General features: G+C 43.2%; 1 protein-coding gene across 4 annotated transcripts in view; it reads left to right on the top strand.

Moving 5' to 3' along the window:
• CACNA1F (calcium voltage-gated channel subunit alpha1 F) overlaps positions 1-23957 on the top strand; it is a 64787-nt gene extending 40830 nt beyond the window's left edge. For 2 of the 4 annotated variants that reach the window (XM_072124222.1, XM_072124221.1), the window contains exons 24-49: positions 815-921; positions 2504-2591; positions 3437-3544; positions 4257-4309; positions 5148-5294; positions 5439-5640; positions 6556-6714; positions 6833-6943; positions 7794-7877; positions 8597-8617; positions 9269-9397; positions 9923-9988; positions 10090-10181; positions 11108-11267; positions 12520-12647; positions 12943-13039; positions 16103-16205; positions 16806-16907; positions 17007-17137; positions 17845-17949; positions 18033-18271; positions 18642-18764; positions 20218-20372; positions 20913-21019; positions 21473-21736; positions 23178-23957. In XM_072124222.1, coding sequence (XP_071980323.1) covers positions 815-921; positions 2504-2591; positions 3437-3544; positions 4257-4309; positions 5148-5294; positions 5439-5640; positions 6556-6714; positions 6833-6943; positions 7794-7877; positions 8597-8617; positions 9269-9397; positions 9923-9988; positions 10090-10181; positions 11108-11267; positions 12520-12647; positions 12943-13039; positions 16103-16205; positions 16806-16907; positions 17007-17137; positions 17845-17949; positions 18033-18271; positions 18642-18764; positions 20218-20372; positions 20913-21019; positions 21473-21736; positions 23178-23465 — 3369 coding nt within the window. In that variant the 3' untranslated portion in view covers positions 23466-23957. The remainder of the gene's footprint in view (positions 1-814; positions 922-2503; positions 2592-3436; positions 3545-4256; positions 4310-5147; positions 5295-5438; positions 5641-6555; positions 6715-6832; positions 6944-7793; positions 7878-8596; positions 8618-9268; positions 9398-9922; positions 9989-10089; positions 10182-11107; positions 11268-12519; positions 12648-12942; positions 13040-16102; positions 16206-16805; positions 16908-17006; positions 17138-17844; positions 17950-18032; positions 18272-18641; positions 18765-20217; positions 20373-20912; positions 21020-21472; positions 21737-23177) is intronic. The other 2 variants (XM_072124224.1, XM_072124223.1) reach the window with 1 other exon arrangement.
• The last annotated feature ends 1178 nt before the right edge of the window (positions 23958-25135 follow it).

Here is a 25135-nt window from a genome sequence, read left to right as displayed (position 1 = left end):
GTCCGAAGACTCATTTGGATACCATATTTTTCGGACTATAAGGCGCACCGGAGTATAAGGCGCACCATCAATAAATGCCTGCTTAAAAGTCTAGGTTCATATATAAGGCGCACCGGATTAAAAGGCACACCTGATTATAGGGATGAATGACCAGCAGGTGGCAGACCTGTGCACAGTTCAAAGCAGCTGTTGTCCGTAAGTGAGGTTCATATATAAGGTGCACTGGACTATAAGGCGCACTTTTGATTTCTGAGAAAGTCAAAGGATTTTTTGTGCGCCTTATAGTCCGAAAAATACGATACTGATGTGAGGAGGAATTTGAATGGAGCATCAGTCAGTCATGCACACTTCCACTCCATCCAAAGTCTGTGAAGGGTCGTCCAGGATTTGATGGCCTATCCAGAGTTTAGTTTGCCAATATCGGATCAGTAGGGGGGTCAAAACCCAGTCCCTGTATTTACCAGCTGTTTGGTGCTACATAGAAGCAGCTTATGGTGTCCGCCTATAGCGGATAGAAGCCATGGCTGTAGTGTGCAGCCTCAGCTTCCATTCATTGTAAGGTGCAGATACCTGAAGGCATCGGAACACCATGGGGACACAAAGCCAATTGCTTCCGGTCTATGTCCTGTGCCCGACCTCCACCGATCAGATATAGTTCACCAATTTTGCAGAAATACAGAATAATAATGTGTAGTAAGGGTGAGCAGCCGATAAGTGAGTGACAGTAGGGATATTTAAATATCCAACATAATTTTTGCTTCCTCTGACTATTTTGTCCTGTGTCTTCTCTCCCCCGCCCTCGTATCTCCTCCAGATGACGGCTTACGGTGCCTTCCTGCACAAAGGCTCTTTCTGCAGAAACTGGTTCAACCTCCTGGATCTGCTTGTTGTTAGCGTGTCTCTCATCTCCTTTGGGATTCAGTGAGTCAGGAACACTTGTTTCTTTCCCGCATTTGTCCTCCAGAGGACGGATTCGAACGCAAGCGAAAAAAAAGGCCAGAAAACAGACAATGTCATCTTAGGACTCTGTTAAAGAGGAAATCCAATCACAAAGTGACACATGAGAGATTACATTAGCAATGTCTCTGACCACAAGTGATTGTCAATACAGAAGAGCTCTGCTAACAGATGGAAATCCCACACATACGTAAAGAGGATTTCTAGTTTTATAGAAAAACCCTTCAATGGTGGTGGAATAAGTCTGTGATCAGACATGTTGAATTCCAACATGACTGACCCTTTTATCATTCCTGTCAGAGGGGTCAGAGCATAGGTGGTGGCGAACCTATGGCACTGGTGCCAGAGGTGGCACTCAGAGCCCTTTCTGTGGGCACTCAGGCCATCACCAGAGATGACTCCAGGTATCTTCCTACAGTCCCAGACAGCCCAGGACTTGCTGTGCACAGAGCTATTTTAACGTGACAGGACTACCTGGGACTACTAGAGGAGTGGGAAGGTGTGGACAGATCTGGATTATCATTATGTAGCTCCTGGAGCTGGGACCCTGGAGGGAAGCTACAATGATCATCCAAATTTCTTCTAGCTTCTGCTCAATTGGTGTCCTCAGGGTGCTGATATGAATGAAAGCTGTGACAGAGAAGGGAGCATAAATCACAAATTAAATTTCTGCGTTTTGTGCACTTTGTGATATATAAGTGGGACTTGGTTGTAGTTTGGGCACTCGGTCTCTAAAAGGTTGGCCATCACTGGTCTAGCAGAACCAGTCCAGTTGTATCCCATACACATTAGATGGTTGGCTGATCCCTCTAAAATTGTCAGATTTTTTGGGCCATCCTATATTATTAACGGTTTTGCTATTTGATCAATATTTATCTTCACAAATTTCATATATCTGAATCAGGAGGTCACTTTGACTGGATTTCCCCTTCAAGTATACAAAATTGAATATGACTACATATTGAACACATTGGGGCACATTTACTTACCTGGTCCTGTTGCGATCCCGGAGGTGCGTTGTCCGATGAGGATGAGGTCCGGTGTGATTCACTAAGATCGTGCGCCCGATATCCTGCATGTGTCGCTTCCCCGCTGAGGTCCGCCGGAGTTCACCTTCTTCCCGGTGTATGCTTGATCTTGCGACACAATTAGAATTTTAAATCCCGCGCTTAGACTGAATCAGTCGAGTTGTCCAACGGCCCGCCCTCTGATTTTTGTCGCATGAAAGTCTTGCGCCAAAATCTGATCAAGTGCGCCAAAAACCTCTGTTAAATGCGGCGCAAATTGGAAATAGTCGGGAAACCCAACGGAAATGCGGTGTGCGGACCCTTAGTAAATGTGCCCCAGTGACTTATCTAATGATATGATATGGCCTAGGTAGGTAGCATCTCTATGGGTGAGCCTTTCTTGTGGCATATAAGGGAACTGACAGGGAAATCGGCACATACTATTTTTCACATTGCTGGAAAATGTGTCCCGCGTTCTTGAAAGATTTTGATGGACATGTAATAGGTTGAAGCTAAACCCTGTGCCTTGACTTCGGCAGCTCAAGTGCCATCTCTGTGGTGAAGATCCTCCGTGTGCTGAGAGTGCTGCGTCCGCTGAGAGCCATTAATCGAGCCAAGGGCCTAAAGGTAAAGATCTCTAGAAAAGAACAAAGAGTTAAAAAAAAAAAATATCCATGGTCACTCTCAAAATTCTGCATCATTAATGGGAAATATACCAAAAAATGAAAAATACACCATTGCTTGATCCCTGTGTATCCTGTTTTTCCTTTCATTATGGCTCAGATTTATCAATAAATCTGCAGTTTGCCTCAGAGTGCGCCAGATTATTGAAGACTTGCACACGGTCTTCAATTATTTGGTGCGTGATGCGTGATACTTAAACAGACTGCACCAGTTTTACTTTCTGTTTAGACATAAATGTGCGCACAGCGACAATCGGCACCGGAACACCCCTTTAGGTGTCCTCCTCAACACAAAACTGTCGCAAACACTTCATAAATACATTGGGGGTCATTTACTAAGGGCCCGATTCGCGTTTTTAAGTCAGGTTACCTGAATTTTACCGTTTTGCGACGATTTTCCCTGAATTGCCCCGGGATTTTGACGCACATGATCGGATTTTGGTGCATCGGCGCCGGCATGCACGTGACGGAAAACGGGGGGCGTGGCCATCGGAAAACCTTTCGTATTCGGAGAAACCGCCGTATTTTATTTTTAAAAAGTGTTGCTTGACACGCACTTACCTTCACCCGGCAATGGATCGTGCACTCGGCGGACCTCGGCGGACTTCAGCGCAGAAGCGACACCTGGTGGACGTTGGAGGAACTGCCTTAGTGAATCGCCGGAAGACCCGAATCCACCGCAGAGAACGCGCCGCTGGATCGCGCATGGAAAGTAAATCTGCCCCAATGAGTGAGATGTTTATGGGTAATTCTGCCACTCATAAAGGATACCTCTGCTTTTTTTTTCAGCATGTCGTCCAGTGTGTGTTTGTTGCTATCCGCACTATCGGTAACATCATGATAGTCACAACACTTCTCCAGTTCATGTTTGCCTGCATCGGGGTTCAACTTTTTAAGGTAACATCATACATCGGTCCATTTGTACACATGTATCTGTGAAGTAACAATTATAGTAAGACCCCAAAATACCTTACATCTCTCATCCGAACATTCAAAATTTTTAGATTATCTAAAGAATGGCTCTTAGTCCATAATATTTTCTTGCAAAAATTCTTGTTTGTCCTTCTTCATGCACTCGACAGGGTGCAACAACTTTTTTTGGTGCACCTTTAACATAGGTCGTGCAACACACTTCTGTCAGACTCTGCGTGATAAATGCGTCACACGGTCCGACTGCGCACCGGAACGCCCCTTGTAGTATTTTGTGTCGCGTCGAGTATAGTGCAGCTGCGGCACATTTTTTATAAATACATGAGCAAGCAGTTTGCATTAAAAAGAATGTGCAAAATCAGACAAAAAAAAGGGTAGGGGGCTTTAATAAATGTGGGCCAATGTGTATGCTTGACATTTTGGGCCATGCTGCATTCTATTTTCTGGGTTATTTGTATATTTTCTTCCTTTAACCTAATTTTATTTATTAAAAGTTTGTATGTTCTCTCTGTGTTTGCGTGGGTTTCCTCTGTGTCCTCCGGTTTCCTCCCACAATCCAAGTAAATAGTGAGCCCCAGTGGGGACAGGGACCAATTTGGCAAGCTCTGTGCAGCGCTGCATAATATGTGTGCACTATATAAATAAAAAATTATTATTTATTAATGGCTTTTCATTCCAGGGAAAGTTCTACAGCTGCACTGATGAGGCCAAGCATAGCCCAGAGGAGTGCAAGTAAGTGCACAAGCCTTAAAGGGGGTGTCTTATAGACAATCTGTATGATCACTTATGGAAAGGGACCTGAATAGTTTTGTGGTGCAAATGTATGACCACTGCTCCATGACTGCCCAAATAACTTAAAACCATAAACCACCGGGAGCACAGGCCCCCTTTAACCTTAAACCAATATCCGCCGAGAAATAAACACACAGAGACTTGTATTAACGTAAAACTTATGTGGGTTGACATGAGGGTCGGCCACAGCTTTATATATTATTATTATATAAACATTTCGTATTTTTTTATATTATTTTTGTATTATTTAACATAAATTGAACAAGTAACAATTTAAATAACAAAGAGCAACATAACCCCTCCCACCTGTATGCCTGCCAGCCAATGGGCATGTAGGCCAAATAACCCAACTAACCGCCAGCTGTGACAAAAGCAACGCCGAAAATAACTTAAACAAAGGGAGGGTGGGTGGGAAACGCAATCCGGAAAGAGGGTGAGTGACGTCTGCAGCCCCTATTTATGCTATGCCCACTTCCTGTACCACCCACGACACAAGCCCGCCCCTAGTCACGTAGCCCCCACCTCCCTGAGATACGCAGGGAGACAGAAAGGAAAGGGGAAAAAACCTCCTTAGTTAAAGAAGGGCCTATACCTGCACTTATAACCCCGCTACCTAAAAACCCCTTTGTGCAGTCATTAGCCCAACGGCTATACGCCTCCGGGCTTGCAATTACTTCTACGGAGCGATGGACATAGTTCTGTCTATAGAGTTGAAAGAAGTGGAGGTCATGTGCCTATAAGAAAGATCCATAATTTCTGTTTTTTGCTCTTTCTACAGGGGCACATTTATTGTGTACAAGGATGGGGATGTCACCCACCCAATGGTGCGGGAAAGAATCTGGCACAACAGTGACTTCAACTTTGACAATGTCCTGTCTGGAATGATGGCTCTTTTCACTGTATCCACCTTTGAGGGCTGGCCAGCGTAAGTGCAGGAGGGATAAGTTTATTGCAGCGTAATAGAATATATAGTGAATGAGCCCAGTATACACAAGGCATAGTTACAGAATTAAAGGGGTATATAAATGTGAGCAATCATTCATCTTCTTCTCATTTACTCTTCCTTTAGGCTCTTGTATAAGGCAATCGATGCCAACGGAGAAAACGTTGGGCCGATCTACAATTACCGAGTGGAAATTTCCATCTTCTTCATCGTGTACATTATCATTATTGCATTTTTCATGATGAACATCTTTGTGGGTTTTGTCATCATAACCTTTCGAGCTCAAGGCGAGCAGGAGTACAAGAACTGTGAGCTGGACAAGAACCAGGTAATATCTTCATTTATTTATTTGCCTGATTACTTTTGATTGATTTTTTTTTAAGTACTGGGTAATGAAAGAAGATTTGTCATGCAGGAGATCATAAAGGGGGGACTGATAGGTAGACAAGGGCATGTTGAACCACCAATTTTAATGCAGTCGACCCACTTTCTAATGTGAAGGTTGGTCTTACGCTAGATTTTTCGAGAATGCATGCACATGCAGTCACAATATGCATGCATGTGTATGAGGGGTCAGGGGAATTGTTTGGCCACCTTTATTCTGCACAGTTAACCCATGTGAGTCCCCCATTGCTGATTATTGGATAAGGGAGCCCCCTTGAGAACTTCTTTCAGCCACTCACACTCTTTAAGACTCGGGCTTGACAGACCAGCCGTCTATCTCATGTTGTGTAAGGGTCTCCCCATAGAGCAGTGGTGGCGAACCTATGGCACGGGTGCCAGAGGTGGCACTCAGAGCCCTCTATATGGGCACCCTTGCCATCACCCCAGGGCAGGGTTCGCCAGACAGGACTCAAGGCCTCTTGCAGTTCCAGGTAGACGAGGACCCTAGAAAGGACCCTCCTTTCTACTGTATTGGTGTCCTCTGGTGCCTATACAATTTAAACCTGTAACAGAGCAGGGAGTAATAAGTTACTGCTTAAATTGTCGCATTGCCACCAAATATGTGGGTTTTGGTTGTAGTTTGGGCACTCAGTGTCTAGACGGTTTGCCATCACTGTCCTAGAATATGTGGGTATGTTGGATTGCTAAATACTAGATCCTCGGTTCGCAAAGTAGATCCACCTATGCTAGACTCCAAATCGGGATTTATCGTGAATATTAATCATCCGACCTACAGGTATTATCATCCTCCTGTCCGAATTGTAGTCACATTCTGATCAGAACATTTTTCTACCTTTAGCGACAATGTGTGGAGTACGCTCTGAAGGCTCAACCCCTGCACAGGTACATCCCCAAGCAAAAATTTCAATACAAAGTCTGGTACATGGTCAACTCCACCGGCTTTGAGTACATTATGTTTGTGCTTATCCTTCTCAATACCATCGCTCTGGCCATGCAGGTAACGCTCAGCTTCACTATCTATATCTATATCCTTCTTGCATCTTTGTATTCTAGTGCATTTTTCATTAGACAGTCTTCCTCAATACAGCTAATATTTGTTTCCATTTTCTATACAGCATTACGAACAGTCAAAGCCATTCAATTATGCCATGGATATCCTCAACATGGTGTTCACCGGTCTGTTCACTGTGGAGATGGTGCTGAAACTCATCGCGTTCAGACCCAAGGTCAGTCCTGTGTGTGACCCTCCTGCCTTTCTCTCTATACATATGGTTCTGATACATATAGATATTACCAAGTTTTTTTCTATGCTAGTCTTGATCTTTTGAGATCCACCTCATTTTTTAAGAATAACATCCATGTAGTAGGATCTCAAATTTACATTTGGCCTATAAATTTACACCAGCGTCTGGCGTCAGGCCACTTCTGTGAACTCCCAAAAATAGGGTTATACAAACATTTGGGCCCTATTTTTAAAAGCAAACCTGTCACCAGCAATGTTGTTTTCAGCTGGTAACACGTTCCTATGCTATGCTGATTTAATTTGTCAGAATTCCGAATGCTGCCACTACGTTATAAAACTTTATTTCACATTACCTGACTCTCTGCCAACAGTGTGCAGTGGGCCCCACACGTCACAGCAGCTGCAACAGACTGCGTGCCTGTGTCTCAGTATCCTCATGCATTCTTCCTCTCCTAACACTCATCCGGCTCCCTCCCCCTTCCCCACTGCCTTTCATGTGCATTGTGCAGGCAGGGGAGGGAGGGGGATGACGTGGACAAGAGGAAGAATGCATGAGGAAACTGAAACACAGGGACACAGGCTGCTGCAGCTCCCTCTCCCTTCTCCAGGACTCACCATACATTACTGGCAGGGAGCCAGGTAATGTGATATAAAGTTTTAGAAAGTAGTAGCAGCATTCAGAATGATGACAAAGGCACATTGGCTATTGGAACCTGTCACCAGCTAAAAATGACATTCTTTCTAACATGTTTGCATAGGGGCTGTAATAAATGCACTGTCTATAATAGTATTTATTATAAGTTTCATACAGGATTCCTGTTCTGTTCTGCTAGCATTATTTCTGCGATGCCTGGAACACATTTGACGCTTTAATCGTGGTGGGCAGCCTTGTGGACATTGCAGTGACAGAAGTTAATGTGAGTAGTGGATTGAAAGTAACAAAGTACAGTGTAATCCTACATAGTTACAGGTATATTAAGTGGATAGGAAATTATACCCCAATCCATCAAGTTCTACCATTTTATACTTGCCCAGCCAGAAGTCGGACAGATCTGTGGATCTATACTCTATATTCACAATTCAGGGCTGTCTTTACACATCCCATGAAATTGCATGTGGCCTCTGAGATCAAGGATTCTTCCATGGTTCGGAGAAATTTGATAAAGAAAGAAAGAGCCATTTGCGTTCTTTGAACTCTGTGTACACAAACCACAGACACAACTTAAAGCTATGGCAGAGCAGGGAGCGGCAGACTCCCTGCTCTGCAATCCAGGGCCCCAAACATAACTTTACTGACCACAGCGTTGTGTGAGCTCTGTAAGTAAATAGATGTAATGTGTCCATCTCTATTTATTATCAGACTGTTTATAAGGGTTAATTGTGGTCTCTGCAGACAGGTTGGGGGCCCCTCGTTATCCACATTTTCCATGATGTTGCATTAGAATCAGTATTATCTTATGCTTCATCTTTTAGTGCCTTGTAAGCTGATAACTTAAGGTTTTATGCATTCATTGATGTTGTCTCTATATATACACTGTGACATGCACCCATGGATCCATCGTCATAACCACCATCTTCATCATCGTCATTGTTCTCCTTCATCACCATCTATCTTTGTGATACGTGTGTCCTGCAGAATGGATGGCACGTCGGGGAGGTAGGTAGATAATCTGCTAACTCTTCATGGAGATGTCTCTGGTATCCAACAATTAAGGGATTACAGTTATATTGTCCATCATTTTATAATGCACCTAATATTCCTAAATCCTGTTGGTGGATCTCCTCAACCTCTAAACTTCTCCTTTTCTCCTATTACTTAAAGGACATCTACCACCAGGATGAAGGATTGTAAACCAAGCACACTGACATAATGGTATTTACCCCCTCTGGCAGAAGCTGCTCTTCTACTAGCTTTGTATGCCCTTGTTTTTAAGAAAAAGAGGTTTTTAAAATTATGCAGATGAGCCTTCGGGGCTCCAAGCCCCATTGGCATCTATGGAGCCTGGAGCCCCTGAGGCGCATTTGCATAATTTGTTAAACCTTTTTATTGTAAAAACAAGGTCCTAAGAAGCTAAAAGAAAAGCAGAACCTACCAGAGGGGGCACCCAACAGTATGTCAGTGTGCTTGGTCTACAATTATTAATCCTGGTGGTAGATTTCCTTTAAAGCTTGTTAATAGGAGGAGATGAAGGAGTCATGCGAGGTCAGGGACGTCACTGATAGACGACACCTTTATGACCTAGAAACTTAGGGCTAACTAAATTGAAAAAGGTATTTTAGGGATCATGATGTTTCTGTGCTTCTCCAGAGTTCAGAAGACAGTTCCCGAATATCCATCACCTTCTTCCGTCTCTTCCGTGTGATGCGTTTGGTGAAGCTGCTCAGTAAGGGAGAAGGAATAAGGACATTGCTGTGGACTTTTATAAAGTCCTTTCAGGTGAGTGCCCGGACGTCCTTGGTGCACTCACCAATCTGTCAGGTTGTCCGACAAATCCCGCCCCCCCCCCTCGATTTCTGTTGCGTGCAAGCCAGTGCAACCCTAACCCAAAATCCGACCGCGTGTGCCAAAATCCCGGGGCAATTCGGCGCAAAATGTAAATCAACACGAAACTCGACGGAAATGCGCTCCGCGGACCCTTAGTAAATGAGCCCCTATGTGATCACAGCGGCCATTGCTGTAGGATGTCACGTCACAAGGGTTAGCATGAGTGTGCAGCTATAAATATTTGCTACTTACACCTTTTTAAGAGGTGTCTGCATATCCATGTACTTGTCATTCATATCCATAGGCTGAACACCCCCTTTAAGCTGTCTTTAACTGTGATAGATCTATATCTATATTGACTGGTAACCTGTCCTTGACCCTGTTTAGCAGCGGCAGTCTCAGAATAAGCCTTTTTCGCCATGTAGGTTGTTTTATGAGACTTTTCACATCTCTCCTTATGATTTCCTCCGCCTCTAGGCTTTGCCATATGTTGCTCTTCTGATAGCAATGATATTCTTCATCTATGCTGTCATCGGCATGCAGGTGAGTCAGACGTGTGCAGGGAGTGACTTATATCTTCCCATTTACAGACGCAGAGTGAGCCGGGTTTATCTCTCTTACCTCTGCTTTGTTCTTGTTTATAGACATTTGGAAAAATTGCCATGCAGGATGGGACGCAAATTAACCGGAATAATAACTTTCAGACCTTCCCCCAGGCTGTGCTGCTGCTCTTCAGGTACGAGTGTCACCAGCTGTATCACACAGCTCACAGATGATGATGATGGTGATGTTGGGGGACCATGAGAAATGCTGCACTTAATATAAGATCCCTTGTGGGAGTAAAATATTGGTTGAGTCTCCCCAATGGCGAATGTGATGGAAAGAAAATTGGTCATGTTAAACTATAACATGTCGGTTCAGATTGACATTCATCTGTTCTATAATGGGATCTGTACTGTATCCGTTTTGGTACCTGTCATAGATCCATAATCAGATTTCATACAATAATAGATAAAATATAGTGATACACTCCTTAAAGGAAAACTGTCACCAGATTTTAACCCATGAAACTACTGAAACCCCCCTTTCCAGAATTCCTTCTTATACGTGAAATCTCACCCATTTACCTATAAAAGTCATGTGAAAATGGGCTGAAAATAGTCACATTTTGTCTGAGAGGAGTCAAGTTTAGAGGCTGCAGAGAGAGCGTCACTTCAGATGGCCATATCTTCAGTTTTATAGTATCTAGCAACATGCTGCTGATGTTATAAAAAAGATAAGACTCTCATCTTTCAGAACACATTAAGCTTGTTAAAGGAAATCTACCACCAGAATGAAGGTTTGTAAACCAAGCATGCCGGCATACTTGTGTGTGCCCCCTCTGGCAGGATCTGCTCTTCTTTTAGCTTCTTAGGCCCTTGTTTTTTTTTTTTTTTTAAAAGACTTTAAATATTATGCAAATGAGCCCTAGTGGCTCCAGGTTCCATAGCTGTTACTGGAGCTCGGAGCCCCTTAGGCTCCTTTGTATTTGTATCTTAAAAACAAGGACCTAAGAAGTTAAATACGGTTAAATATGACTCTTCAAATATATATATATGTGTGTATGTATATCGGAAGGACAGCAATCTTGTGACTTATACCGGTGACTGCTCTTCTTCTTAGATGTGCCACTGGTGAGGCCTGGCAAGAGATCATGTTAGCCAGTTTACCAGGCAAGAGATGTGACATTGAATCTGACTTTGGTCCGGAAGAAGAGTTTACTTGCGGAAGCAACTTCGCCATTGTGTATTTTATCAGCTTCTTCATGCTTTGTGCGTTTTTGGTAAGTAAAGGCTGAGCTCCATCATGCATGTTGATGGGGGGGCTTGATAATGGATGATTACAGGACATACTTTATTTAAATGCTGGGAGTCTAGATTCCTATGGGTCAGTATTTCATGGACTGAACATAGCCATGCGAAAAAGCCTAAAAGTGGGACACTGGTGAATTAAATGCAGCAAACTTTCCACTAAAACCTTGTTACAGGCCTGGGTTCAAGTCATGGGATTGGGTGGCACAGTGGATGAGTGAGTAGCACTTCTGCCTTGCAACGCTGGGGTCCTGGGTTCAAATCCCATCCAGGTCAACATCTGCAAAGAGTTTGTATGTTCTCTCCGTGTTTACGTGGGTTTCCTCTGGGTCCTCTGGTTTCCTCCCACACTCCAAAACATACTGGTAGGTTGATTAGATTGTGAGCCCCATTGGGGACAGGGACTGATTTGGCAATCTGTGTGCGTTATAAATAAAGGATTTTTTATTATTATTATTATTATTACAGACAGAACATGGCACTGCTTGGCTGAATTGCTTGCGGCTGTAGTATAAGGAACTGGGCCGGGATAGCTGTTCTAGCCCTCTAAAGTGTATGGGGGGGCTTAATTTTTGTATAGCCATTATCTGTGAGATCAAGTTACCTCAGGAATAGCCAAATACACTATTGAAAAACTGCACACAATAGGCCGAACCAGGAACTTGTATTTCTTTTGGTTTTAGAATCAAGGACTCTTTTTAGGATTCCACGCTGGAGCTTACAGAGCCGTACTATGAAAGTGGTATTATCATATAGAAAGCCTAAGTCATTTATAGCAGAATGATAGCATAGTGACTATCCTCAATTTCAAGCCCTCCATCTGCAATTGGCGGCTAGTGATATGAGGTTTTCTGAGGTAAATTCATGCTAATGCCCCATTATCATCCTCTTGGCTTTATTTCTGAGACCTCGTATAATGCACTCCAGCGACTGAGACGTATTACGTGACTCCATTTCCATCTCATATAAGCTGAACCCTGCCTGAAGCCTGAGAGGTCCTGCTTTGTATTCAGGCCACAGAACATGGGCGAAATCTGTGAGGATTCACCTCACAAATCAATTTTAATAAGTTTCACAGAGGTTGGCACAATACTGCGGAGCCGCCAGTCTATCTAATAACTGGGAGTTCTTTTTCCCCAGCAGTTTATTGGTTTTATTGCTTCTGTATTAATTGACTTGTTTGTTTCTAATAAAGACTCCATTAATTACGTCTTTCCATTTCAGATCATCAACTTGTTTGTTGCCGTCATCATGGATAACTTTGATTATCTCACAAGAGATTGGTCCATTCTTGGTCCCCATCATTTGGACGAGTTTAAGAGGATCTGGTCTGAATATGACCCTGAGGCAAAGTAAGTTCTTAAAGGGGTTCTCCAGCCACATACAAGTCAGCCCCAATCAAATGGATAGGGGCTAACTTGCTGATCAGTGGGGGTTTCAGTGATGGGACCCCCGCAGATCAGAAGAATGGGGGTCTGTTGTACACTCGCCACAGCCTGAGATGAAAAGAGCAGCCGGTCATATGCTTTGGCTGCTCTATTCTATAGTGCTGAAGGAGATTGCTTAGTGCCGTGCTCGGCAATTTCCATCAACGCTATAAAGATGAATAGAGCAGTCGGCACATGCGCAACCCTTTTTATTTTGTAGGGGTCGTATCAAACACTTGGATGTTGTGACTTTACTACGCCGTATCCAACCTCCCTTGGGATTTGGGAAGCTTTGCCCTCACCGTGTGGCATGTAAGGTAATGAATAGCCAAATTATAGCAGATGAATAAGGAAAATATATTGGTGCTGAAAGGTAAATATCTCCCTATAGCAAGAGATATAGCAATATCTCCCTATAGTAAGAGATAGACCCCTAGATATGATCCTTCAGGTGTGACCCAGCAATATAGGAGGTCATACGCAGTCTCCAGATCAGACAGTGAACGACAAGGTTTTAAGCAGATAGGTACGTTCTCAAGCAGTGCAATCAGTCAAGTAAACCCAAGCTTAAAAATAGTGATAATAGATCCCTGGACCCATCTAAAGATGTTGATCTGTTTGACAAATCAGCAAAAGTGTGAGAATGTCCTTCCTGAATCTACACGGATTGTGTTCTATTATTATTATTTTTTAACATTTTTGACATCTCATGACTACGTTTGACTATCTTTATTATCTCTATTTTATATCAAACAATATTTATAAAAGATTCAAAAAAGAGTTTGAACTATATATAGAAATATATATTAATATATTATTAATCATAATGAACACAAAATCAATAAAAATTTATAGGCACATAACATAGGAACAGTTTCAAAACAGAGGAGCAATGCATGAGAATAATAAGTAGTTGTAAACAGTAAATGTAGTTCAAAGGTAAAGTGGTAAAGTGCAATAGGCTAAAGTCAAGCAAAGTTACACAGCATATAGTAGATACATAGTAAGACAGTGGATACACCTAAGGCTTAGTTACCATACCAAACAATCAAACATGCACTGCACGACCCCGACAAGTGTTTCGCTAAGGCTTTCTCAAGGGGAGAAAGCCTTAGCGAAACACGCCTTACTTGTATCCACTGTCTTACTATGTATCTACTATATGCTGTGTAACTTTGCTTGACTTTAGCCTATTGCACTTTACCACTTTACCTTTGAACTACATTTACTGTTTACAACTACTTATTATTCTCATGCATTGCTCCTCTGTTTTTAAACTGTTCCTATGTTATGTGCCTATAAATTTTTATTGATTTTGTGTTCATTATGATTAATAAAGACTATATTTCTATATATAGTTCACACTCTTTTTTGAATCTTTTATAAATATTGTTTGATATATGGTACTTTGAGTGGGGATCAAGCTGATTGCACCGCTTGTGTTGCCCATATCCCCTTACTCTTCACTATATTGGCATTTATCTCTATTTTAGTAAAATAAAATAATAATAATGAGCCATGTATGCATATACCTCAGTGCTGTGCAGTTCCTCTTTTATTCCTCCTAGAAGTCTATAAGTAAATCGACAGTTCAGTATTACTCATTGTAGGGGATGTCTATGTACGGTCTAATACTCTCTCCAGGGACAAACCTAAAACTGGTAACACCTACTTGTCAATTTAGAAATCCCCCGAAGGAATAACATTGGATCAGAAAGTTTTAACATGCTCCATCTTTATTGTTTCATGGGGAATACAAGTTTTTACTAAAATAAGGAGAGGCAAATTAGTTGTGCTAAGATTATAAATAGATAGGGGATAGTATACATTAGATACTGATATATTAAAGACATGGCACAGCCCCTTTAAACAGTCTCAAACAACCGGAAAACTTGGATTCGCTCTGTTTGGGAATTACAAAAAGCTGCATAATGATTTAACACAGCATCAAGACTATAGGACTGTATAAGACTACAGCACACGCTGCAGGGCTCCAGGAATATCCTGGCTGTTACAATGAGTGTTTCCTATTCCCTATTATAAAACCCTCGGTTGAGTTACCCCTCTTCCTCCAGCAGGGGTCAGCAGTGAGGTGAATATATACAATGATACAGACCTGTATTGTTATAATTTTAGCACAGATAAAGGAATAAACAAATATTCCACATTTCCCAATTGACTTGTGTTCCATTATTTGCTGCTGTTTCACATCCGTGTCTGTCTACAGGACGCGGTTTCCCGTTGCTGTGCTGGAGGCATCATTGGTAAAATGAAATCATGCACATTTGCCTGCTGACATCTGCTTCTCACTGCTTGTGACTCACACATTTGGTGGTGGGGGGCAAAGCTTTTCTTGCATGAGCCTCGGTCTCATCACACGGTGATGATAGGAGGCTTCACAGCTTCTCTGTGGCTTTGTTGCATGCGGCATGGACATCTATATGTGATTTATATGGTGCCAGTCCCAGCAACCCGCTTCTCCGTATCCAAAAATCCACAAAAACCAACGTTTTTTTTTGTTCTGTCCCATTTTTGCTAAATGAATTCTCCAGGGAGATGTACAGTACACTGAGTGGACCAATTTCGGCCAAAACAACACTAATATCTTTCTATTATCAGCCACCTTCCACTTCTGCTGTAGAGGGTTTATTGCAGCCTGTATTGTGACTATAATATATGTGTGTGATCTGACAGCATATTAAGCCATTGCTGTATGCTACCTGTGTAAGGTACATTATGTGTCCATAATAACCCATTAGGGTCAGCAGAGGACAGTCCCTCATTCAAGCGCCTTATCAAAAGTACGAGTGAACATTTAAAGGTCCTAGCATATCTATTCCTTACATTGACAGCACATTTTATTGACGTCTGTATAATACTTTATTTTCCCTGGTTTGGCGCAGAAGGGGAGATAAGCACTTGGGTCGCAGGATACTCTATGATCATTGTGCCCATTGGGACAGATGGGCATTGGTACGATCTGAGGATCTTAGATTTAAAAACAAAAGTCTCACACCGGGCATAGAAAAGTATAAATGTTTGGGAGATATGATGGCACCTCCATGCTGTATGGCTTTAGATTCCATAATCTGTGTGCCGCTAACAAGAAAGATTTGTACTCATCGGGACAGGCAGGGACGTAACTTGAAGGGGTACTAAGGGTGCAGTCACAACTGGGCCCAAGAGGTCCAGGGGGTCTATATGGTCTACCTTTTCTATATGAGTAGAATAAAACTCTAAACAATACATTATAATTGGGGGCCTGGCACACATTTTGCACTGGGGCCTAGCAGCTTCACATTACGCCACTAGGGACAGGGCATATTATACTTGAGCATTATACTAAGGGATTATATATGTATCCTTTATATCTTCCACAGAGATTGGTCGCCATGAATATGCCTCTAAATTCGGACGGTACAGTGACATTCAACGCTACTCTATTTGCCCTGGTGCGGACTTCTTTAAGGATAAAAACTGAAGGTAGATTTGTCTTTTCAAACATCCACTAATAAAAATCTAGAATAGGAAATCTAAATATAATTTAATTATTATCATTAAAGGGATTGTGCCACGTCCCTGGGATTAGACCACTACCAGTTATTGGAATGATAATTCCTTGCACCCTTTGCTCCATTCAGACAGCAGCACAATAGATCTAATTCTCATGATAGCGGGGGTTGTAGTGGTGGACCCCCCATGATCTACAGCTTATCCTCTATGCCGTAGATAGGACATAAGTATACGTGACACTTCCCTAGTAGAGGCATGGACAGGGGTTGCCTTGATAAGACCAGATGTAATATTAATATTGAGAATGATATTATTATAAAACATGAGATGGATTAGGTGGGGGACCCTTATATGACACAGATTTGGCTTGACCCTTAATGTTATTTCCAATCTGAATGACAATGCAGTTATCAGATTCTGTCAGCTGTAAGGTTGGGCTTATTATTTTAAGATATCTGGACCTGTGAGATGTGTGAAAGTCGCTTCTCGGCATGAAGCTCTGTGCAATGTTTGGCCTAATTATATTTTTAGCAGGCCTCCGTCGATAATCATCTTCCCATGTCTTTTTAGGGAATCTGGAAGCTGCTAACGAGGAGCTGAGAGCCGTCATTAAAAAAATCTGGAAAAGAACCAAACAGAAGATACTGGATGAAGTCATCCCACCCCCGGAAGGTCCGTCCGATGTATATTATATATAGCAAGGCTTGCACATGTTACCTGGACCTACCTTTTTATGAAAACAACTGTCACTATTTGTGTTTTATCCTTTAGAGGAAGAAGTTACAGTGGGTAAATTTTACGCCACTTTCCTGATCCAAGATTACTTTCGGAAATTTCGCCGGAGGAAAGAAAAGGGTCTTCTTGGTACAGAAAACCTACCAAGCAATTCTACAACATTACAGGTTAATATCTGCTCTGTAATCTGGATTATCTAACACAACTACAGTAATAAATGCTGGTTATATTAAATTTATATCTACTAAATGTAGGGATACATTTATCTAAATGGCACTCAATTCGCCCACGTATGATGGTGCCTCTGACCCCTCATAAATCCTGGTGGACAGCAGCGCAGTGAAGTACTTCTACGCCATATCTGACCTGATATAGAATTTGACCATAGCCTGCGCCTGAATGTGATCCATAGTCTACCAAATTGACCTGTCTTCAAAACCGCGTTCCCTGAACCCCATCTTGAGGCAGAGGAGAGTGGATAAGTCCCTGCACATGGGCGAGGTCCCTGCACATGGGAGAGGTCCCTGCACATTGGAAAGGTCCCTGCACATGGGAGAGGTCCCTGCACATGGGAGAGGTCCCTGTACACTGGAGAGGTCCCTGTACACTGGAGAGGTCCCTGCACATGGGAGAGGTCCCTGCACATGGGGTTCATTGTCACTCAAATTCTAAAAGTAAAAGCAAAATTGTGTAGGGTACTTCATAACCCTTACAGAGATACTTTTCCTGTCTCCCAGCCATCTCTCACTGTAATCTTTCATGCAAGTTAGCTTCATGGTGCACAAGAGGTGTGGCCTTGCTTGCTGGTGCACCTATTTTCTGTAATGTGGAAACTTATCCAAATTCTATATTTTGTGTCCTTCTCGTTCTGCAGGCTGGATTGCGGAGCCTACAGGATCTGGGATCTGAGATTAGAAGAGCGCTATCCTGTGAGCTGGAAGAAGATGACCTCTCTGCATTAAGGGGATTGGGGCGCCAGGTATGGAATCAGTTCTATGTGAATGAAATATTGCGTTCCTGTGCCTCTCTCCGAGTGAGTTCTCTTTTATGTCATCTTTTCAGGTGGTGGAGGAGACGGCGTTGTGTGAGGGGGCACCAGATCTGGTCAAGGAACATCAGCTTTCTTCATCTGTACTCTCCCTCACCAACTCTATTGGAGGACGTGAAGAACAGGCTCCTGCCCCCCGCAGATCATCTTTAGTCAATAGATCCGGTGGGGGGTCCAAAGACAGCCTTTTGTCTCCTCCCTCAGCACCGATCGGTGGGACTAGTGTGAAGAAGCGGTCGCTCAGCACACGCAGGTGAACAGGGTGCAGCCTACATGAAATATTTCTAGTCTTCAAAGACCGTATGGTCACAGATGAGTTAACTCCTGAGTCTCCTGATATGTATAGCAGTAAGTGTCAATTACCTCCACCTGATGCTGTTTACCCCACAACACAGAATATCAGCAGAGCTGGTGTAATAAGGAGGTAATCCGCAAAATGCTGCACTAAATGTTGTTTTTTTCTATTGGGAAATTGGTTCTATATATATGGTCCGTATTCCTGGTAGTTAGACCCCCCTGGGACAATGGGACTAACTACCATTAAGATTAGTAAAAATAATAGAATCACTGATCAAGTCCTTCTTCTTTTATGTTACTAAACTTTGTGCTTCTGTTTTCCCTAGGAGGAGCTCAGATGCCACCTTTGTACCACCGACAGTAGAAGAACAAGAGGAAATTGTTACTGAAGATGAGCAGAGATCTAAGACATCCTCCCCTGTATACCCCCATAACCATGAGACAGAGAGGTAAAGTCCTGAAAGTAGGAAAGTTCAGTCCGTGCTTATTTTCACCATGCACATCTATGTAAAATAATCACGTGACCACTGCAGGTAATCACCAACCTCAGCGGTCACGTGACTTGTGTACAATGAGGGCGACTGGCTATGATGATCATATCATAAAAAATAAGAAGAAATAAGAAACTATAACGCATTCATTGGAGGAGATTAACTAAGCAAAATTTTGGTGTCCAAAATAATCATGTCTAAAAATTAGACTGTGCAAACAAACTTTTGCACCTCCGTTATGTTACCATATATGTGGTACAACGCTGGAAAACAAAGTGAAACTAGTTGAAAACAACAGCGCCAGCGCCATGAACCAAACTCAATCACCAAGACATTAAATAAAATCCAAATGTTTACCAATACATACCAATAAAACATTTGGATTTTATTTAATTTCTTGGTGATTGAGTTTGGTTCATGGCGCTGGCCCTGTTGTTTTCAAATAGTTAAAAATTAGACCGTATCATCCTCGTAGTGTCATGGTTGACATTGTAGGCACAGTTATAATGAATGGGAAAGTCTATCTTAAAATTGATTCAGCAGTACGTAGACAGAGGTTCCCTTGTTTTCCTGACATTGTTTAAGCCAGATTCTTAGCAATGTTATCTTAGAAAGATCAATTCATTAATCTCAATCGGCCAAGAGCTAAACCCCCTGGGTGTACGTATGCAGTTAACCCACAACCCTGGGACTCAGCAGATCGGATCATATCACATGGAAAATCCTCCATCTGCTATACTACATATAGACTGTGCAGAATGTAGGATGTTATCTCTGCCCACTCAGATACTGGGGCACATTTACTAAGGGGCAGAACGCCTCACTTACATCAGGTTTCCTGAATATTTCTCTTTTGCGCCAAATTGCCCCGGTTTTTTGGCGCACACGATCGGATTGTGGCGCATCGGCGCTGGCTTGCACGCGACAGAAATCGGGGGGCGGGCCGTCGTACAACCCGACTGATTCAGACAAACCGTGGAATTTAAAAAAAGAAATGTGTCTCAAGACCGAGCACTTACATGCACCGGGAAGAAGAAGGAGAACTCCGGCGGACCTCGGCGCAGCAGCGACACATGGAGGTACTCCGACGCATGATCTTAGTGAGTCACGCTGGACCTGAATCCTCGTCGGACAACGCACCGCGGGATCTGCCCCGCTGAGTTTTGTTTACACCAGAACAGAAGTGACAGTGATACAACACTTTCCCCCGCAAAGTAAATAATCAGCCAATTATCCATTCTCTGCCCGGGGGCAGATAAGTGGCTGCCAGGCACTACTTACCCCTGCACAAACCCAAGGATCAGACATGTTAAAAAAAATCGAACATGTCCCAGGATTATGTGTCACTTTGTGTTAATACGAAAAGTTCCGCTCTATTCCATTCTATATTTCTCTTTCTACGTTCCCTTAGGAAGCAGAACTTGGAGGATCTAAAGCGATCTGCATCTCCGGAAGAAAGAATAAACTTTTCGCCCACACCTGCCGCACCTCCTTCAGTTCCGAGGGCTAATGGTACTGTAGATGGCAGAGTACCACCTCGCCGCAGACTTCTGCCCCCTACTCCAGGTATGGAAACACTTTATGCAGCTACAAAGATGCAGTAATAATCTTGGATCATTTGGACAGCTTGAAATCATTGCATGAGCATAGACCGAGTGGGACTAAATTATTCATGATGATTGGGGGAGGTCAGACTCCCAAAATCAGATCAGATGACTGAAGTGGTGTGTTCCATTTTTATAGGTTGCAATACCACGCACACCCACCGTACGCTTTTGGTGCTGTGATTGGAAAATAGTGAAGAGGCCGCAGCAGTCATCTGTTCAGTCACTAACTTATGATTAACCCATATTAGTATTTTAGTCCCAGAAAACCCCTTTAACTGTTGGATAGTTTCTGTAGATATAGTGTGTGTTCAGAGCTGCGGACGGAAACTGTTCAGATTCAGATCTAACCCAGTCTTATCTACAAACTGCACAAGATATCAGTAAATGGAGAGTGAATTTGCAGGCACATACGCAGAGGATATATTTGTGCGGGTTGGAAAATATCCAGTGTATACTTCCTGTAAGAACATAACCTAATTACTCATTCTGTTCATCATAGGTAGCAAATCTTCATTCAGCATCCAGTGCCTGAAACGACAGGGAAGCTGTGATGATATTCCAATCCCAGGGACATACCATCAAAACGCTCCTCCCTGCCGAACCAGAGTGAGTAGAATTTGTGTCCTTAAACCTAGGATCCTTCAATTCATTGGCATAGCTACTGGGATCATAGATGCAACCAGGCCCATTAACCAAGGAGGGGTTCAAAAGCCCCTGTAACAAATCTAACAAAAAGGAGATAAAAGCATCATAAATCCTTCCTTATGATCACTGCACTGAGATTTATGATATCAAGGCTTCCAGGTGTGACTTCTCAGAACCAGGGGTTGAGGCAGAGATGGTTTTCCAGTATTCAGAACTTCAATTTATATGTTGATGCTTGTTCCACCCTAAAAACAGACCTGCTCCGTGAATGGGTCACATGATGCTGCTGAAAGGTATGGACTAGCTACAGGTGTGAGAGAAAAGGTGGTACAGAGGACTTAAGCTCACTTCTTGCATGAGAGCCTGTAAGTATTTAGTGATGCCCCTATTTTCATTACATTATATCTTCTACAGGTTTATGGAAGTTCAGATTCCTGGCAGAGAAACGATTATCCAACAAGCGGTCCACATTCCTGGGCAAATCCTCCAAAACGCGGTCGTCTACTTTATGCACCTCTTATTTTGGTGGAGGAGGACAGCACCTTGCCCACCATCCCCTGCACTCACTGGTATAGAGAGGAAGAGGGCAAGGCTCCTTACTGTACCTACACCCAGCTCCGTGTGCCTGGGCAGAGGCTGACCGAAAAGAGGGGCAGTGCAGATAGCCTGGTGGAGGCGGTAAGTAGTCTACAACTAGGTGTCAGATGTTTCTTTAGGATCCTCATTTGCAGTGCTGGCGCAAGCACTGGGCGTGCCCGTGCAGGTGCCAGGGCTGCTGGGTGGGCCCACATAAGGCTGTACATAAGGAATCCATAAGGGGTGAAGGGGGCTGTATATAAAATAACCATGAGGGGCTGTATATAAAATAACCATGAGGGGCTGTATATAAAATAACCATGAGGGGGCTGTGTATAAAATAACCATGAGGCGGCTGTGTATAAAATAACCATGAGGGGGCTGTGTATAAAATAACCATGAGGGGGCTGTGTATAAAATAACCATGAGGGGACTGTATATGGAATAACCATGAAGGGTCTGTATATAGAATATCCATGAGGGGGCTGTTATAGAATAACCATGAGGGGGCTGTTGTTAAAATAACCATGAGGTGGCTGTATATAGAATAACTATGAGGTGGCTGTATATAGAATAACTATGAGGGGGCTGTATATAGAATAACTATGAGGCGGCTGTATATAAAATACCCATGAGGGCGCTGTGTATAAAATAACCATGAGGGGGCTGTATATAAAATAACCGTGAGGGGGCTGTATATAAAATAACCGTGAGGGGGCTGTATATAAAATAACCGTGAGGGGGCTGTATATAAAATAACCGTGAGGGGGCTGTATATAAAATAACCATGAGGGGGCTGTATATAAAATAACCGTGAGGGGGCTGTATATAAAATAACCATGAGGGGGCTGTATATAAAATAACCATGAGGAGGCTGTATATAAAATGACCATGAGGCGGCTGTATATAAAATGACCATGAGGCGGCTGTATATAAAATAACCGTGAGGGGGCTGTATATAAAATAACCGTGAGGGGGCTGTATATAAAATAACCATGAGGGGGCTGTATATAAAATGACCATGAGGCGGCTGTATATAAAATAACCATTAGGAGGCTGTATATAAAATAACCATGAGGGTGCTGTATATAAAATAACCATGAGGGGGCTGTGTATAAAATAACCATGAGGGGGCTGTATATAAAATAACCGTGAGGGGGCTGTATATAAAATAACCGTGAGGGGGCTGTATATAAAATGACCATGAGGCGGCTGTATATAAAATAACCGTGAGGGGGCTGTATATAAAATAACCGTGAGGGGGCTGTATATAAAATAACCGTGAGGGGGCTGTATATAAAATAACCATGAGGGGGCTGTATATAAAATAACTATGCGGGGGCTGTATATAAAATAAGTATGATGTGGATGATTGGTATGATAAACTAGGGAATATTTTACATGAGACTAGGAGACTGTTTCTGAATTAGTTCACTGCAAAGGGGCCCACTGAGGCTCCATCACACAGGGGCCTACTGAAACCTGGAGCCGACCCTGGTCATTTGTATAACACACTGTGAATATTTTTATTCTTATTTCATAGGTTTTGATATCGGAGGGTCTAGGCCTCTATGCACGGGACCCCAAGTTTGTTGCTTTTGCGAAGCGCGAGATTGCTGACGCATGTCACATGACCATCGACGAGATGGAGAGCGCGGCCAGCGACCTCCTGAGCCAGAGTCGGAAAAGCAGTTGGAGCGGAAGTACGGGAGGGAGGCCGAATGGAGAGGACGTGATGGGGCAAGGGCTATTTTACAGCGATGAAGAATCGGTGCACTGTAGAGATGAAGAGGAGCTGAGGGATGAAATGCCGTGCGTGTCCTCGTTCTAAGTCTATTCCTTCTGAGAGGGAGACTCGCCAAAGCTACTTTATCATAGGCAGATCCAATATGGAGGCCATGCCACTTCTGGTTTGTCTTCCTACATAGAGAGCTATGCAGGATTTCCACGTTTTTCCTTTATATTTTTGCTATATACAGTATATAAGTCCAGACTGAAAATACAACTCGCATACAGGCAAGTTCTTCTAAAATGGACGGCGGAGTAGTCAGTGGCAGTGATAGGAATATATTATAATTATATGTTATAATATAATATACACAACAATAAGGATTAGGATTTTCATCTTTTACTGATTTGTGAATATTTTCTATGCAGGATTTAGGTTTCTGTTTGGAATTATGTTGCCGATAGAAGGAGGAGAAATCTTTAATAAGACTTGTATGAAGGTGTCTCTCTGTACGCTCCATTTTTTTTTCTACCTTTTTAAATGTAAATAGGGATTTTCACTTGAAAATAAAGAATTTTGTTTCTTTTTATTAAATTGGACATTTCGAGTGGGACAATGCACTGCAGGCATAAGTATCAAACCCCCAACCAAATCTTGGGCAGCATTCACATTACATATCATGGATACGTTCAACGTAGACACCAGGATTGCTCCCGTATAGACTGAACTTACCCATTGATCAGTGGCGTAACTAAAAGCTGATGGGCCCCAGTGCAAAGTCTGTGCCAGGCCCCCGACTATAATGTATGGTTTATAGTAATAGTCTTCTCATATGGTAAAGTGACACCATAAGGGCCCCCTAATTTTCTTGGGCCCAGGTGCGACCGCAACCTCTGCACCCCCTATAGTTACGCCCCTGCCATTGATCTATACAGGCAGGTAGTTCCTTTTTGCCTCCTTCAGCACAGTATGAGGCACATTTACTAAGGGTCCGAATGCCAATTTCCGTCGTGTTTCGGGGTTTTTTTCTGCTCTCCCCTGAATTGCCACGGTTTTTTGGTGCTCGCAATCGGATTGTGTCACATCGGCACCAGCTTGCATGCGACACAAATTGGGGGGCGTGAACGTCGTACAACCCGACTGATTCGGACAAACCGCGGAATTTAAAAAGCATATTGTGTCACAAGATCAGCGCTCACATGCACCAGGAAGAAGAAGGTGAACTCCGGCGGACCTCAGCGGGGACAGATGCAGGAAGTTGGACGCACGATCTTGGTGAATCGCGGTAGACACGAATCTGCGTCGGACAACGCACGGTGGGGATCGCGACGGGACGGGTAAGTAACTGTGCCCCAGTATATGCTGCAGGAAACACTGGATGGAAAGGTGCAGCAAGCAGCTTTTTCTATCCTGCTGCAAAGTATTGTGTACGCTCAGCGAAGGCCATAATAGGCTGATAGATTCAGCTGTATTGTATCCATCCCTGGCTTCCGCTGAACGTACACTGTGGGTGTTTCCCCAGTGATGTCACAGTCCATATAAGGAAATATACCACACTGGGGAATCTCCCTTTATATAGGCAGCAGCCAATAACTTGCTGCTGTTGATGTTTGCTTCCCCTCCTGCTCTCAGGTTGGAGATGAGGAAAAGGACAAAGTATGTGATACATCCTAGCCCTCCGCTGTGAGTTTATGTCAAGGGGCTACAACAGGATTTTATTTGGACCTTCTGACCGTCCCGGATATCATCTGTCGGGACGCATGTCATACTGA

The sequence above is a fragment of the Engystomops pustulosus genome, chromosome 9 (assembly GCF_040894005.1).
Source record: "Engystomops pustulosus chromosome 9, aEngPut4.maternal, whole genome shotgun sequence".
NCBI lineage: Eukaryota > Metazoa > Chordata > Amphibia > Anura > Leptodactylidae > Engystomops > Engystomops pustulosus.
The sequence above is the reverse complement of the archived record's forward strand: the minus strand, read 5'-3'. Positions and strand labels throughout refer to the sequence as shown.